This window comes from Anabas testudineus, chromosome 2 (genome assembly GCF_900324465.2).
Source record: "Anabas testudineus chromosome 2, fAnaTes1.2, whole genome shotgun sequence".
NCBI lineage: Eukaryota > Metazoa > Chordata > Actinopteri > Anabantiformes > Anabantidae > Anabas > Anabas testudineus.
Window position 1 is genome coordinate 14,370,793 of NC_046611.1, and position 18,056 is coordinate 14,388,848.

General features: G+C 37.3%; 1 protein-coding gene across 1 annotated transcript; it reads left to right on the forward strand.

Annotated features, from left to right (window-relative positions):
- Window positions 1-1,625: 1,625 nt before the first annotated feature.
- On the forward strand, window positions 1,626-16,788 carry LOC113164405 (NLR family CARD domain-containing protein 3-like; the record flags this gene model as incomplete). The annotated part of the gene is made up of 9 exons (XM_026363702.1): window positions 1,626-1,735; window positions 3,248-3,424; window positions 4,448-4,680; window positions 4,886-6,749; window positions 9,691-9,864; window positions 14,108-14,281; window positions 14,670-14,843; window positions 15,753-15,926; window positions 16,779-16,788. Coding segments are annotated over 9 exons (3,090 nt in total), but the record flags the coding sequence as incomplete, so codon positions are not given.
- Window positions 16,789-18,056: the final 1,268 nt, after the last annotated feature.

An 18,056-nucleotide genomic window follows, 5' to 3' on the forward strand; every position in this document is an offset into this window, starting at 1 on the left:
CTCAAACACTCAAATTTCTCACTAATGTTTCTAAATAAACTATAGAAATTGTTTGGTGTTAGTTGAAATTAAGATTTTGTTTAAATCAGATGAAATGTAATTGATTGAAAAATATTTTATTGTGGAATGTGACAGACTCATGTCTTAAAATAAGTGTGTTTTTCAATATTATATTTTTTCCTAGATTTGAATTTACTTATTAAATGTGTTGAAAAGGTTTAAGGAACCAAACTGTTGGTTTTACAAGTTTCAGTCCATCAACTGTAAATTATTTTTATTTGACATTTCTGCTAAACATTTTCCAAAGATTCCATGAAATCATCTGTAATTTGGGATTAAAACAGTGTTTGTTCAGTTTAATCTGTGTTTAGTTTTGTGTTTCCTGGTCGGATCGGCAGGATCCAGACCAGGACCAAGTTAAACCTTTTTACTGGATCAGTTGTGGTTCTTTAAAGTTTGATCCATTTCAGTGATGAGTAAAAGTATTGTAGTATGTTTTTAGTCTGTCATATGTGATTTGATATTTATCTTGTAATTCCAGATGTGACTGAGGTCAGCAGCATGTTATGAATCAGTGTTGACATGAATAGTTGTATGAATGTTGTGGTGACATTTGGATGATGTCTGTAGAAGGCTGACATTATGATGATCCACAATAACAGAGAGACAAAGTCACTCTACTAATTTTAGAGGAAACATCATTGATTAGGACATATCTGATTGATTATTAATGATTTGATCTACATGGTTTATTTTTTTATTCAGATTGAGCCACTGCAGTTTGTCAGAGATCAGCTGGGATTCTCTGGCATCAGCTCTGAAGTCCAACCCCTCCCATCTGACACAACTGGACCTGAGTTGGAACAAAGACCTGCAGGATTCAGCAGTGAAGCTGCTGTGTGGTTTTCTGGAGAGTCCACAATGTAGACTGGAGACTCTGAGGTCAGTTCACTGACTGTTACTATTGTAGAACTTATATCTTTAATCCACAACTGAACCAACACTGTAATAAATTAATTCAATTCTTCAGTTTCAGTTCATTTCAGTGAGTTGTCATGAATAATGTTTGTTCACTGAAATTAAACCTTCAGAACTCAAACACTCAAATTTCTCACTAATGTTTCTAAATGAACTGTAGAAAATGTTTGATGTTAGTTGAAATTAAGATTTGGTTTAAATCGGTTAAAATATAATCAATGGAAATATTTCATTGTTGAATAAGACAGACTGATGTATTAAAATAAGTGTGTTTGGAAAATTATTTGTATTGTACAAAGTTTTTAGTAAGTTTTTAGTCTTGTCATATGTGATTTGATATTTATCTTCTAATTCCAGATGTGACTGAGGTCAGCAGCATGTTATGAATCAGTGTTGACATGAATAGTTGTATGAATGTTGTGGTGACATTTGGATGATGTCTGTAGAAGGCTGACATTATGATGATCCACAATAACAGAGAGACAAAGTCACTCTACTCATTTTAGAGGAAACATCATTGATTAGGACATATCTGATTGATTATTAATGATTTGATCTACATGGTTTATTCTTTATTCAGATTGAACAACTGCAGTTTGTCAGAGATCAGCGTTGATTCTCTGGTCTCAGCTCTGAAGTCCAACCCCTCCCATCTGACAGAACTGGACCTGAGTGGAATCTACAGGCTGCATGATTCAGGAGTGAAGCTGCTGTGTGGTTTTCTTAAGAGTCCACAATTTAGACTGAAGACTCTGAGGTCAGTTCACTGACTGATACTATTGTAGAACTTATATCTTTAATCCACAACTGAACCAACACTGTAATAAATTAATTCAATTCTTCAGTTTCAGTTAATTTCAGTGAGTTGTCATGAATAATGTTTGTTCACTGAAATTAAACCTTCAGAACTCAAACACTCAAATTTCTCACTAATGTTTCTAAATAAACCGTAGAAAATGTTTGGTCTTAGTTCAAATACAGAATTGGTTTAAACCAGTAGAAATATAATTGATAAAACATTTTATTGTGGAATCTGACAGACTGATGTCTTAAAATAATTGTGTTTGGAAAATTTTATTTTTTCCTAGAGTTGAATTTTCTTGTTAAATGTGTTGAAAAAGTTTAAAGAACCAAACTGTTGGTTTTACAAGTTTCAGTTTATCAACTGTAAATTAGATTTATTTGACATTTCTGCTGAACATTTTCCAAAGTTTTCATGAAATCATCTGTAATTTGTGTTTAGTTTTGTGTTTCCTGACCTGATCTACAGGATTCAGACCAGGACCAAGCTAGACCTTTTTACTGGATCTGTTGTGGTTCTTTAAAGTTTGATCCATTTCAGTGATAAGTAAAGTTATTGTAGAAAGTTTTGAGTCTGTCATATGGGATTTGATATTTATCTTGTAATTCCAGATGTGACTGAGGTCAGCAGCATGTTATGAATCAATGTTGACATGAATAGTTGTATGAATGTTGTGGTGACATTTGGATGATGTCTGTAGAAGGCTGACATTATGATGATCCACATTAACAGAGAGACAAAGTCACTCTACTCATTTTAGAGGAAACATTGTCATGCCTTTCAGTTCATAAGTAATTAATGAGGCAGCTAAAAAGTATTTTGGTATTGTTCTGGAAATTAGTCAGAGTGAGAGTGGTGTATGTTAGTGGAGCTTTGTTAAAATAATTAGTTGCAGAGTGAGCGCTCTTCCCACTCTCTGTGCAATAATATATCTTTGACGTATTTTCGCCGTCGGTGAACTAAGCTAGTTTCGACGGTAAAGCGAACTGGTTCATGTCCATGCTGAATGTGCTTTTTACGTTTGTGCCTCGGAAAACATTTGTCTTTGTAAGTATGCATATGTTTATTGTCATTAGAAGTATGTTGCTTATACCTGTTGCATGTGGTAGGTTGCGTGTGCGTGTTATTGTAATTGGCTTAATTTACGACAAGCTAGCGTGTGCGAGTGTAACATATGAAGTGTGTAATGATATGTGTTATTTGTCGATTTGGTTTCTTTCTGTTTTATTTCAGTTACAAATATAAAGTTAAGATAGGATGACGTGTATTTGAGAGCAATGTACCCCTCCGTACACAACTCCAGTAAAGACGAGAAAAGCAAGCCTTGTTTGGAGTCTCCTACTTTTTGTTAGCTGGCTGTCTAGCTACACCAAGTCACGTGTTGTGAGGACAGCACAAACATCATTGATTAGGACATATCTGATTGATTATTAATGATTTGATCTACATGGTTTATTCTTTATTCAGATTGAAGTACTGCAGTTTATCAAAGATCAGCTGTGATTCTCTGGTCTCAGCTCTGAAGTCCAACCCCTCCCATCTGACACAACTGGACCTGAGCTGGAACAAATACCTGCAGGATTCAGGAGTGAAGCTGCTGTGTGGTTTTCTGGAGAGTCCACAATGTAGACTGGAGACTCTGAGGTCAGTTCACTGACTGTTACTATTGTAGAACTTATATCTTTAATCCACAACTGAACCAACACTGTAATAAATTAATTAAAATTTTCAGTTTCAGTTCATTTCAGTGAGTTGTCATGAATAATGTTTGTTCACTGAAATTAAACCTTCAGAACTCAAACACTCAAATTTCTCACTACTGTTTCTAAATAAACTGTAGAAAATGTTTGTTAGTTGAAATTAATTAATTAATTTGGTTTAAATTGGTTGAAATATAATTAATGGAAATATTTCATTGTGGAATAAGACAGACTGATGTCTTAAAATAAGTGTGTTTGGAAAATTATATGTATTGTAGAAAGTTTTTAGACCTAATATAATAACATAAAATAACTAATGAACTTTCCCACTGTGACTCTGATAAAGAGAAACTCTTCACTCTGCTGTTGGTTCACTTCCTGTCAGTTATATAAAAAAACTATATCTAATAAATAGTCTGCTGCTTTTTTAAAAAGAAACTTTGTGACATTAACAGTTGATGCCAATAAGAAAATAATAGTTTTTATTATTACTTACAGTTTTCAAAGATGATGTGATATGTTTGTTACAACAGGACAATAAAATAAATCCATAATAGAAAAAGAGGATTAAAACTGAAACAAACATAAAATGTGTAATCGTAAATAAAACTGCTCTATATTTACTACAGCAGCATTAATGCAGCAGTTTCTATTGTTTCTTGGAATCATTCAAATAAAAAAATTCTCATAATTTAATTTGGATGGAAACAGAAACACCTGGAAGGACTTTCATTACATCTGCAGCAGTTAAACCAACAACACATTTACTGTCTGATACGTGATTAATGTTGTCTTAAATATATAGTTCTCAGTGTTATATGCACACAACAAAAAAATACATCCTCAATAACTTCACTGTGCAGCTGTTCTCACTCTCTCTCTCTGCTCTCGACTGAGCAGGACACATGTGAGTTGTTTTCAGCATCACTTCTGTGATATATGATAGAGAACATGTTCATGTTCACAGAGAGAAGAAGAGGAGTCATGATTCAATAGAGGAGCAGCTGTCCCACTGTGGTTTGTGTGAGGACGTCCTGAAGGATCCAGTCTCTACCAGCTGTGGACACTGGTTCTGCAGACAGTGCATCACCTCATACTGGGACCAGTCTGGTTCATCAGGACGCTCCTCCTGTCCCCAGTGTGGAAACAGATCCAGAACCAGACCTGGACCGAGAGTCAGTCAGACCAACACTGTACAAAGTAAGACTGAACATCTGTCTGCTGATGTCAACATTTCTGAAATCAGAGCGATTTGTTATGTTACTAAGCAGTGATGTTTGCAGTTCTTTTAAATATTACATAAACATTTTTCTTCTTTATCTGTTGCTTTTATGCAGCATTTGATGATAAAACATTTACCAGATTCTCTTTTTTCAGTCTCACATAGTTTCTTGTCTTTCATCAGATGTTGGTCTGCAGGAGGTTTTAGATGAACATAAGATCAGTCTGAGGAGATGTGAATGTGTGACTGAAGGAAGTGATGAAACAGGAAGTGGAACCCTCCTCAACAGGATCTACACTGAGCTCTACATCACAGAGGGACAGAGTGAAGAGGTTAATACCCAACATGAGGTGAGACAGCTGGAGACAGTTTCCAAGATGAAGACCCTCCATGACACTGCAATCAAGGTCCACGACATCTTTAAAGCCTTACCTGACCAACAGACACACATCAGAGTGGTCCTGACGAACGGTGTCGCTGGTGTTGGAAAAACCTTCTCAGTGCAGAAGTTCACTCTGGACTGGGCAGAGGACTTGGAAAACCAAGATGTCAGTCTGCTGGTTCTGCTTTCATTCAGGGAGCTGAACCTGATCAAAGATGAGCAGTACAGTCTTCTCACCCTGCTCCATGTTTTCCATCCAACATTACAGAAGGTCACAGCAGAGCAGCTTGCTGTCTGTAAACCTTTGTTCATCTTTGACGGCCTGGATGAAAGCAGACTTTCACTGGATTTCAACAACAGGGAGGTTGTGTCTGATGTCACACAGGAGTCATCAGTCAATGTGCTGCTGACAAACCTCATCAAGGGGAATCTGCTTCCCTCAGCTCTGGTCTGGATAACTTCCCGACCTGCAGCAGCCAATCAGATCCCTCCTACATGTGTTGACAGGGTAACAGAAGTACGAGGCTTCACTGACGTCCAGAAGGAGGAGTACTTCAGGAGGAGATTCAGTGATGAAGAGCTGTCCAGCAGAATCATCTCGCACATCAAGACATCCAGGAGCCTCCACATCATGTGTCACATCCCAGTCTTCTGCTGGATCACTGCTACAGTTCTGGAGCACATGTTGACTACAGAGCAGAGAGGAGAGCTGCCCAAGACCCTGACTGACCTGTACTCACACTTCCTGCTGGTTCAGACAAAGAGGAAGAAGAACAAGTACGATGAGGGACATGAGACGAGTCCACAGGAGCTGACAGAGGCTGACAGAGAAGTTCTTGTGAAGCTGGGGAGGCTGGCGTTTGAACATCTGGAGAAAAGAAACATCATGTTCTACCAAGAAGACCTGGAGCAGTGCGATCTTGATGTCACAGAGGCCTTGGTGTACTCAGGAGTTTGTACAGAGATCTTCAAAAGAGAGAGTATGATCTCCCAGAAAACAGTCTACTGCTTTGTTCATCTGAGCATTCAGGAGTTTCTGGCTGCAGTCTACATGTTCCACTGTTACACCAACAAGAAGACAGAGGTACTGAAGGACTTTCTCAGAATAACAAAAGCTACCTATCCTGCAAATTACTTCTTGAATAATGATCATGATGATGACATAAATGACAATAATGACTACAGAAACTCTGATTATCCATCCATAAATTATGTTATTTGGAGAGCCATGGTAAAATCCCTCAGAAGTAAAAATGGCCACCTGGACCTGTTTGTTCGTTTCTTTCATGGCCTCTCTCTGGAGTCCAACCAGAGACTCTTAGGAGGTCTGCTGGGTCAGACAGAGAACAGTCCAGACGTCATCCAGAGAGTCATCAACAATCTGAAGGAAATGAACAGTTATAACATCTCTCCTGACAGAAGCATCAACATCTTCCACTGTCTGATGGAGATGAACGACCACTCAGTTCATCAGGAGATCCAAGAGTTCCTGAAGTCAGAGAACAGATCAGACAAGTACCTCTCTGTATTCCACTGCTCAGCTCTGGCCTACATGCTGCAGATGTCAGAGAAGGTTCTGGATGAGTTGGACCTGAAGAAGTACAAAACATCATCAGAGGGACGACAGAGACTGATTCCAGCTGTGAGGAACTGCAGAAAGGCTCGGTGAGTCCAGATGTGATCATTATTTCTTCTACTGTTAACCAGGAATTTAACAGTGTAGTTTCTAGATATCACTTGTTTCATGACCACTACATGCAACATTAAAGAGAGTTCAGTCTGTGTCTTTAGATTAAATCATTAAATTCTGTCTTTGGTTGATGGAGGTTTAACACAACTTCAGCAGAAACAATGTGATCACAACTGAAACAGTTTCTTTAGAGTGGAAACAGCATTTGCAACATGTTTCTATAATGTGTCTGTATTTTAATCTTTTCATATGTCATATTCAGACTTTATTATCATACTGAGGTATGGTGGAACCTTTTATTGTATTTATTGTTGTTGTCATGTTTTTGTGAGCTATTTTTAACATTTGACCTTTTTCACATTTTCTACAACATGTATAATCATAGTTTAGGTTGAGAGAGGATGATAGGAACATTTCTGAAACAAACTTCTCAGGACCACTGATGAGATTCTTGCACAAGGGAGAATGTATACATCAGCATACAACTGACAAACGCACACAAAGTAAAAGGATACCTCTCTACTAATATTACTATTTTTCTAACAGAGGATGTGAGAGGATGAACAAAATATAAATAAAAATACAAAAATAAATAAAAAAAACATGTTGAATTGTTTAGTTTTAACCCAACAATGAACATCTGTACACATTTTTACTCTGTTAGACATTAGTTAAATTTAGAAAAAGAAAGTCTGTTTTTGTCAAAAGATTTAATTGAGAAATTTTCATGTCAAAACGAAAACAGATCTCTACAAACTGAATTAAAACTAAACTAATTATAAATATAAAACAGAAAATAAGTGACTTCAGATCTGCAGGTTTTCACCAGATTGTCATAGAGGTCAGATGCTGTCTGAGTTCTGGGCGGTGGCTATGTTTGAATAATATTTGAAAAAAGAAGCTGGCAACACTTGGACTGGGAGCAGGGCTAATCACTAACTTTTAGTTATTAGTCACTCTGCATTTTCACTGGCCACAATAATGTTATGTTAATTAAAGTTGACTATAGCATTTTAAAATGCACTTCAAGACTACATAAAGTGTCTAACACAACAGAAGTCATAGTGTCACATGTCAAATAGTTTATTATTTCAGATGCCTGAAAATGTTTGTTTCTATAGTGTGATCAGTATTAATACCTCATATGAACATGAACACTTGCTGTGGGCCACCGCTTTATCCATTTGTAATCAGTTAACTAGAGGATGTTTTCCTCTGTGCTCTGTTGTATCTAGGGCTGGAGAATAAGGAAGACATTTTTTTTCTTATCAGTCAATATTAATATATAAACTCCTCTCCAAAAGTATTGGAACAGTGAGGCCAGGTCCTTTGTTTTTGCTGAAGTCTGAAAATATTTGAGTTTGACATCGAAAGATTAATATGAGATAATAGATCAACATTTCAGCTTTTATTTCTAGGTGTTTACATCTGGATGCGATACACAACGTAGAAAATAACACCGTTTGTTTGAACCTACATGTTATCTTGATTAATATGTAAAATAGCTATACATAATCTAAAAAACTAACCTAACTTAGTTCTGGTCAGTCAAAAACTTCAAGTGTTCAAATACAAATAGGTTAAACAAAAATAATAAAAGAAAAGTTCTGTGCAGTTTCAACTTTTGTCAATTACAAATAAGATAAAATCTTAAATGAAAAACAGAAGCTTAAAGCTCTCAGGTAAGTGATGTAGGTCAGTGGTGGCCTGCTGGCTCAATGGGTAGATCATTGGCCTTAGATGCAGAAGGTTCAGGGTCACAGACACCAGGTGTGTCCTTGAGCAAGACAGCTCAAGACAACATAACCACGCTAGCTCCCGAGCAGCTGTATGTAGCTGCCCACTGCTCCCCCCAGGGGCCTGGGTTAAATGCAGAGAACCAATTTCATTGTAACATCTAAATATATCTATATGAAACCAAAGATTGTCTTTAGAACATAAGAAGTTTCATCTGAACAATGTGAGACAAATGAGTGTTTCCGTAATCTAAACAGAGTCAGGCGTGTTCTCTAGGAACCCATCAGTAGATCCCAGTTCAAATGTTCACATGTCAATAAACCAAGACCAAGTTTTAGTTCTGACATCAGGACCTTCAGTGTTTAATCAGTTGTTGAAAAATAAACTGTCAAATTCAGTATGCTGTGCAAGTCCAAACTCAGTCCCCATGTTTATTGTCATTAGAAGTATGTTAGCTGTTACCTGTTACATGTGATAAATTACGTGTGCCTGTTATTGTAATTAGCTTCATTCAAGTCAAGCTAGCGTGTGCGAGTGTAACATACCAAATGTGTAACGATGTATTATTTGTTAATTTAGTTTCTTTCAGTTATATAAAGAAAAGATAGGATAAAATGTAGTTGAGATCAATGTACTCCTCAGTTCACAACTCCAGTAAAGACAACTAACCGCACCATTGATTCATTGATGTTAAACGTCTATTCACAGTTCTACTGCTGACTGATCGACTTCAGTTTAAACTCTGTGTCGTTACAAAACAAATCTAACAATCAAAGCAAATACAACAAGCAATCAAATCCATTTAAGTTAAATCAGAACTGTCTGACTCCCCTCCTGGACACAACCAGTTGGCCTCTTCCACTTCCTGTTGGCCATTTATAAGAAGCTCTCTTAACAGGTTACCACATACTCAATGTGGTACCTGTTGAGAGAGCCCCCCCCCCCCCACCCAGTTTATACACAGTTGTGTGTATAGTTTATACACAGTTGTGTATAAACTAGTTACACACAACTGTCATTCCACCTTGTTGGTGTGGATCTTTCCTGGTTGTGGTTCCCTTTCTTTCTGTCTGTGTTGAGAACAACTGTAACAAGCCAAAACTATTTCAAAATTTCAAGAGGTTATATTTTTTGTAACACTGTTTTTAATACATTTTAATGGTGATATTGTCATCACAGACTTTCTTACTGTGGACTCTCAGAGACTCACTGTGAAGTTTTGGCATCAGCTCTGAAGTCCAACCCCTCCCATCTGAGAGAACTGGACCTGAGTGAAAACAACCTGCAGGATTCAGGAGTGAAGCTGCTGTGTGATGGACTGAAGAGTCCAAACTGTAGACTGGAGACTCTGAGGTCAGTGTTTCTCTTTTGGACATTGATAACATTTTATTTAGTGCAAATGCCTCAGGTGTGAGGGAATGGGCCTGACGGGACCAAACAGGTAAGTACGAAAGGATATATTTATTAATGAAAATGCAGGGACACGGGAGCTAACAAACACAAAGAGACCTGAAAACACGGTGGAAAAGTAGTAACAAAACCATAAACAGACGAACGAAGTAACAACTGAAAACGCTGCAGTAATGCAGGCAAAAAGCAAACTTACACATGGGGAGAATAGTCCAACAAACAAAAGAGAAGCAACTTGACGGACGGTAGTGATGGGCAAATGATACTGAGGCTTCAGAGCTTGTGTCACTCTTCCTGAAACTCAGTGATTCGAATCACTGTATCAGAACTTGTATCGAAACACCAGAGTCACGTGACAGATGACGTTTGAAGCTGTTTCGTTTCGCTTCATTCCTTCAAAATGTTTTAAAGCTTCTTATTGGCTCAGAGTCTTTCAGTGTGTTTCAGATCTTTACAGATCTGAGTGTTTGATGCTGTACCAGCTGTATAAGATGCATCATTATGCTTCAAATGAGGTTGTGAGGAGACAGAGATTTGGAGAGTGAGAGTATTTTGGCAAGTTTCATGGCGAGTAACACTAATAAGAGATGTTCTAAAGTTTGGGATCCTTTTAACACTGCGGCACTTGCGTGTCAGTCATGAGCCGACTGAAGTCTGCTACAGTAGAAAAAATGATATTTCTCAATAAAAACCTGTGAAGACAACTTTCTGCTTTTGTAAATAATCATTTCAAATCAACCATACAAGTCTTCAAATGACAAACCATTATCTTTAAAGGTTTTCTATAAAAACACAAAAAAGATAAAATGTTTCTGAATTAAAACACTGATCATTTGCAAAGTAGGAATGATCTCTAATCCTGTTAGGGATAATAAACCCTAACAAACCCTTAACCAACATTTAACCCATATTATAATTTGCATTGATTCTTTGGGTTAATGTGTTTTAGAGTATGGGAGAGAGCATCTGCATATTTTATTGTAATGACTATATAACCATTATTTGGTATGAATCAACAAAACACTTGAATGACCACACAGACTTTTCTGAACTTTTATTGCTGTCATGGGATTGAAACAGTGCCAGTGCTTCAGTCGTGCTGGTTAGTGTAGTGGTAACATCACCGCCTCCCATGTGGGAGACTGGGGTTCAAATCCCAGCTATGGCTACCTCCAGTAGGGGTCCTTAGGCAAGACCTCCTCACGCTGCCCTGCCTACCCTTGTAACTTGTAATGACTTGTAAGTCGCTTTGGATAAAAGCGTCTGCTAAATGACTGTAATGTAATGTAATGTGCCCTTTAGAGGTTGCTATGGCTTCAGTTGTCCACCAGATATCACTGAGGCCTTGAAGCTTTTAACCTTTTTAGACACAGTTGTTAGGAAAGCCTCAGTGCTTCATAAGGCTTCATTTGCCCACCACTAACGGACGGACAAACCAGAGTTATCAAGGGGAATAGTGTAGGAGCATGAGGAGGACGCAACAAACCAGCAGTGAACAAAGGACTGAGGGGAGCTTAAAAAACAAAGGGATGCACAGGTGAAATTAATCAGTCAATGAGGAGTCTAGAAAGGGAGAACCAGGGAAACGCCAGGTGGAGACAAAAACCCCTAACCGGACAGGAAAGAGGCCGGAATCCTCACATCATTTCACTTAAAATATAGTTTAAAAACAAGAGACTAATGTAACTGCAGGAATTTTGGGGAATGTCTTGTCAAAATTACACTAAATATGACACTCAGATCTAGTTAAATTTCTCTAGAAGACACTTTTAGCCAGGTTTCTAATTGTCTTTTTACAAGTGACCTGTGCAGGAAAAAAGACTCGGAAAAAGACTAGGAAAGCAGGGGAGTGAAAGGATGAATGAAAAAAAGAGAGATTTATACATGTAGGGATACGTTGTTTTTTAAACTGAAGTCTGCACAAAGTCAGATTAAAACTGAACCCAAAACAAAGTGTCCTAAAGAAATCTAAATCAGTCACTTTCCACTGCATTTTAAATTTGCTGTTTGTGCTGTGAAAAGGAGCTCTGATGAGTCTGTGTCTGTCTGACAGTTCTGACGCAGAAAGCAAAAAACATCTTTTCTCATTATACTGTTAAAATATGTGAGACATGCTTCTGGAATAAGACATATCACACTGCTCATCTGCTGCTGATTTACAGTAATCAGGTTTTTGAAGTGCATTTGAAATTGTTACCTGATTACCTCAAAAACCTAAAACCTAACCAAAAACATTCACTGATTATTCATTTTATCTATATGATTGATTGTTTATCCAGACTGAGTAGCTGCAGTTTGTCAGAGATCAGCTGTGATTCTCTGGTCTTAGCTCTGAAGTAGGAAACTACAATTTGCAGGATTCAGGAGTGAATCTGTTGTATGGTTTTCTGGACAGTCCTGCTAGTTTTGATATGGCAGTAGAAAGTAAAGACAACCTAAGTACATGGGTCACAATGAACATAAGTTGAAAGCAAATTATTTAGATATTAGTACATTTATTCATATCATCTCTAATCTAACTATAGTGACTAACAGTTCATCCACAGCTGATCCACCATCATCAGAAAGATACATCTCATGCCTCCAAAAAATCTTAGTGTACTGTGTACTAAGTTTACCGGCAATTTGCAGACTTTGAAGCCCAGAAATGCAGATCTGAACTGCTCAGTAATCTGTTTGCGGTTGACGTGGAAAGCACAATAACCAACCTTCAAATGGAGCTGATTTAACTCCAGTGTAGTGACACACTGAAGTCAAAGTATGACTCGGTGGGTGCTGCACAGTTTCCATGTTTCCTTCCCGACACACTGCCTTAACTCTGTGCCCAAGCGTTGGTAACACAGCTGAAAACATTTCTTTTGATGGAAAACATGATTTTCATGAATTCCAATGTTTGTCAAAACATTTCACTGGTATCAATTACTAATTATCCCAGTAGCTTTTTCGGACTGAAAATAGTTAGTAGTTAAACATAGTTAAAAAACACAAATTTATGCTCCAGGTTGGTTTTACTTAACAATTGTGTGAAATTATGTGAAAAGATATAATAGTCACACCTCTTCCAACCACTTCTACCCTCTAAAGTGAGTCCTGGTGGATGTGTGAATTTGTGATCTTTCTAGTGATGGATTAAAGGGTAGCATGATAAACAGGGGACAGGTTTTGTCTAAGGCCTCCACCTCTGTTGAGTGAAAGGATATTAATTTGCACCTGGAGGATAAATTTGTGGTCTCTAACAAACTGTGGATGAATAGTGAAAATGTTTTAACTTAAGAAGGAAGTCCAGTTGCCATGACTCAACTTCCAGATACCAGTCAATGTTTGGATACACATAGAAATTTGAAAATAATGTTTTTCATCAAAATATGTTGTTACCAACATTTTTAATGATAATTTCTCTCTTTAAAATGCCCATATTATGCAAAATAAATTTTTTGGTCATTTTGGTACATTTTTACGACCCTATGGGTTCTGTAGACACACAACAACTATGCTAGAAATGCACTTCGTCCTTCATTTTCTATATTAATAATAATAATAATAATGAATACTTTATTGATCCCCTTGGGGAAATTGTGGTTGGGCAGCTGCTAGACAGTATGTCAGTGCTACACAGTATGTCAGCGATACATTTACATTTTAGTCATTTAGCAGACGCTTTTTATCCAAAGCGACTTACAAGTACAAGGTACAATAGGCAGGGTGAGCGTGAGGAGATGTTACCTAAGGACCTCTACTGCAGGTAGACCACAGCTGGGATTTGAACCCCAGTCTCCCACATGGGAGGCGGTGATACACTACGGGGTTTCGGTTCCATTGTAGTGACACACTCAAGTCAAAGTATGACTCTGTGGGTGCTGCACAGTTTCCATGTTTCCTCCCCGACACACTGCCCAAGCAGGCAGCATATATCTATGTTGATGAAGATGAACAAAACAACACTCAGGAGTCGTCTCACTGATGAACACCTTCACTCAATCTCAGCTGTGAACTTATATTGAGATATCTGTACATATTGAGATTTTTTCCATATTGCCTACCTCTACTATTGTATAGTTTACAACTAACCCATAAAAATAATGAGCAGACTGAGGTGTAGGAATGTTACGAACAAACTTAGTTTAGAAACTAAACACAGTCATTCATTGATTATTCAATTTATCTACATGGTTTATTCTTTATTCAGATTGAACAACTGCAGTTTGTCAGAGATCAGCTGTGATTCTCTGGTCTCAGCTCTGAAGTCCAACCCCTCCCATCTGACACAACTGGAACTGACTGGAAAAAAACTGCAGGATTCAGCAGTGAAGCTGCTGTGTGGTTTTCTGGAGAGTCCACAATGTAGACTGGAGACTCTGAGGTCAGTTCACTGACTGTTACTATTGTAGAACTTATATCTTTAATCCACAACTGAACCAACACTGTAATAAATTAATTCAATTCTTCAGTTTCAGTTAATTTCAGTGAGTTGTCATGAATATGACAGTTTGTCATATCTGATTTGATATTTATCTTCTAATTCCAGATGTGACTGAGGTCAGCAGCATGTTATGAATCAGTGTTGACGTGAATAGTTGTATGAATGTTGTGGTGACATTTGGATGATGTCTGTAGAAGGCTGACATTATGATGATCCACAATAACAGAGAGACAAAGTCACCCTACTCATTTTAGAGGAAACATCATTGATTAGGACAAATCTGATTGATTATTAATGATTTGATCTACATGGTTTATTCTTTATTCAGGTTGAAGAACTGCAGTTTGTCAGAGATCAGCTGTGATTCTCTGGTCTCAGCTCTGAAGTCCAACCCCTCCCATCTGACACAACTGGACCTAAGTGACAACGACCTGCAGGATTCAGGAGTGAAGCTGCTGTGTGGTTTTCTGGAGAGTCCACAATGTAGACTGGAGACTCTGAGGTCAGTTACTGACTGTTACTATTGTAGAACTTATATCTTTAATCCACAACTGAACCAACACTGTAATGAATTAATTTAATTTTTCAGTTTCAGTTCATTTCAGTGAGTTGTCATGAATAATGTTTGTTCACTGAAATTATACCTTCAAAACTCAAACACTCAAATTTCTCACTACTGTTTCTAAATAAACTGTAGAAAATGTTTGGTGTTAGTTGAAATTAAGATTTGGTTTAAATCAGTTGAAATATAATTGATAAAACATTAAATTGTGGAATATGACAGACTGATGTATTAAAAGAAGTGTGTTTTTAAAATAGTATTTTTTCCTAGAGTTGAATTTACTCGTTAAATGTGTTAAAATGTTTAAAGAACCAAACTGTTGGTTTTACAAGTTTCAGTCCATCAACTGTAAATTATATTTATTTGACATTTCTGCTGAACATTTTCCAAAGTTTTCATGAAATCATCTGTAATTTGGGATTAAAACAGTTTTTGTTCAGTTTAATCTGTGTTTAGTTTTGTGTTTCCTAATCTGATCTGCAGGATCCAGACCAGGACCAAGCTAGACCTTTTTACTGGATCAGTTGTGGTTCTTTAAAGTTTGATCCATTTCAGTGATGAGTAAAAGTATTGTAGTAAGTTTTTAGTCTGTCATATGTGATTTTATATTTATCTTCTAATTCCAGATGTGACTGAGGTCAGCAGCATGTTATGAATCAGTGTTGACGTGAATAGTTGTATGAATGTTGTGGTGACATTTGGATGATGTCTGTAGAAGGCTGACATTATGATGATCCACAATAACAGAGAGACAAAGTCACTCTACTCATTTTAGAGGAAACATCATTAATTAGGACATATCTGATTGATTATTAATGATTTGATCTACATTGTTTATTCTTTATTCAGGTTGAACAACTGCAGTTTGTCAAAGATCAGCTGTGATTCTCTGGTCTCAGCTCTGAAGTCCAACCCCTCCCATCTGACAGAACTGGACATGAGAAATAACAAGGTGCTGAATTCGGGAGTGAAGCAGTTGTCTGATCTTGTGAAGAGTCCAGACTATAGACTGGAGAAACTGAGGTCAGTAGTATGTTGATGTCTCTACTTTCAGTGGTATTGTACTAAACATAGTTAGTATCAAAGCAGATATCCAGTATTTCCTGTAAAGCTCCATCCTTTTCAGTAAAGCTGTGAGAACAGTCAGCAAATCAAATAAGACAGAAGTTTGTTGTGATCATGTCTACAGTAAATAAAACTGGATTCCAGCCAGACAGTGGTCCTCATTCATCAAATCTGATATGAAACTGTTTTTTCTTTCATTTCAACTCTCAACTATTGATCAGTTTCATCTTTGTCACAGCTCTAAAATCAAACCACTGGTTCTTATTTCACTAAACCAAGACCACCTTTGGTAATGATGTGGTCTTTGTACAGACCAGAACCTCTGCTGAAGTCTCTGTCCCTGTGTCATTAGTTTGGTCCAGATCTGTTCAGTAGCAGCCTCCATGTTTATTTGTCAGGTGATATTTCCAAAGCAGAGAAGATGTTGATCAACACACAGTGACTCTGTCTTTAAATGAAACAGCAGTTCACATGGAGCAACAGGAAATCCATCACTAAACTGTTGGTGCAGTAATGAAGTGTTGATGACTCAGCAGTTTATTTCCACTGTGGACTTGATGAAATCTGCAGAATAAACGGACTTGATGCTAAAAGTCTCTGCAGGTCTGTGAGCTTCCAGCTCAGTGTGTTCACTCCAATACGTTAACATGAGAGCTGAAAGGAAGCTGGTGACACTACACAGCTCTGAACAGGACTGAAGTCTCTGCTGCTCTTTCTACTGGATGTGCTGCATCACTGACTGACAGCTGATGAAGGGAGTCTCTGGAAACTCTCATTGATCTAATCTGTTCTCTCTGATTCTCTCTACAGCTGGAAGTGATGGAAATAATAAATATTAAAGTGAATTGTCAGTGCTGCAGTGTGAACTGCTCTGAGAACAGCTCCACTGTCAGACTCGATGTCAAGTCCACCATCATCCCTGTGTGTTGGTCTGGATCTGACAGAGGATCATCAGTGGATCTGGACTGATCTGCTGCTGCTCTGTTCTTCTACACAGTCTCTGCAGACACACTAAGAATCAGCTCCTTTTGATCCACCTCTTTGCATCTTGGAGAAATGATATCACTGTAATATCCTACTCCTCCAACTAAATGTCTAAGTTTAAAGTTTTTTTTTTGTTTGTTTTTTTTTACTCTAACAATTGACATATTAAAGTGTTACATATTTTTATGACATTATGACATGTCACACTTTTAATAACATACTAAATGAAGGTACAGTTTTTAATGACATACTGTACAGAGAGACTATTTTGTGACTACATACTAATTCACATTTCTTTTACAGTATGTTGGACTGTGGCAGATCTTTTAGTACATTGTACCATAGCAAGACAAGTTTTTGTTTTATCATCTAACGGCAAAATTTTACATCACTGTATATTAATGTGCATTTTTACAACATCGTGTTCATAGTGTTAACATAAAATATAACTTAAACTTGCGTGATAGTTTATGAAGCAAATCAAATAAACTTGTTAAATTGAACTTTTCTGCAACAACTCTTTATTAAGATTTAGGACATTAAGACATTTACCATATGTTTGTGTTAAAACCTTTTCAGGCAGATGTTTGAATCACGGACTTTGAGTTATACTGAGAGCGGTTTATAATGTTAAGTTTACAGTTGCTGTTGATTTAAAATTGCATTTTTAGAAATATGTCATATTACTCATATTATGTAAAATCCACATCGATGACCCTCCAGTCCATGTAGACACACACCAAGTTTGTTAGAAGTCAAAATGACGTATTTTCGAGTGTCAGGGACCCAATCCCTGCTCAGGCTCCAAACACTGCCCACAACAACCTCGGCTAACCTGCTAACCTGCAGTTCAACATGGGTTTTCCTCATTAAAACTGGAGATGGACTGATCCTGTCTGTGGCCTCATTCAAAGTTTGTTTGTTTAAGCTTTTTGTTGTTTTTAAGAGAACCTGTTGCACACACTTCACACTTGCTGCTCACTAATCTACATGGTTTTTCCGCATGAAAATGTACAGGCACTTTCTGGGGACCTATTTTTGAGGCATAATATAGGTACTTTTATGACAAATATATTGTTGTTGTTTAGTTTGCAGCTTTTTAAA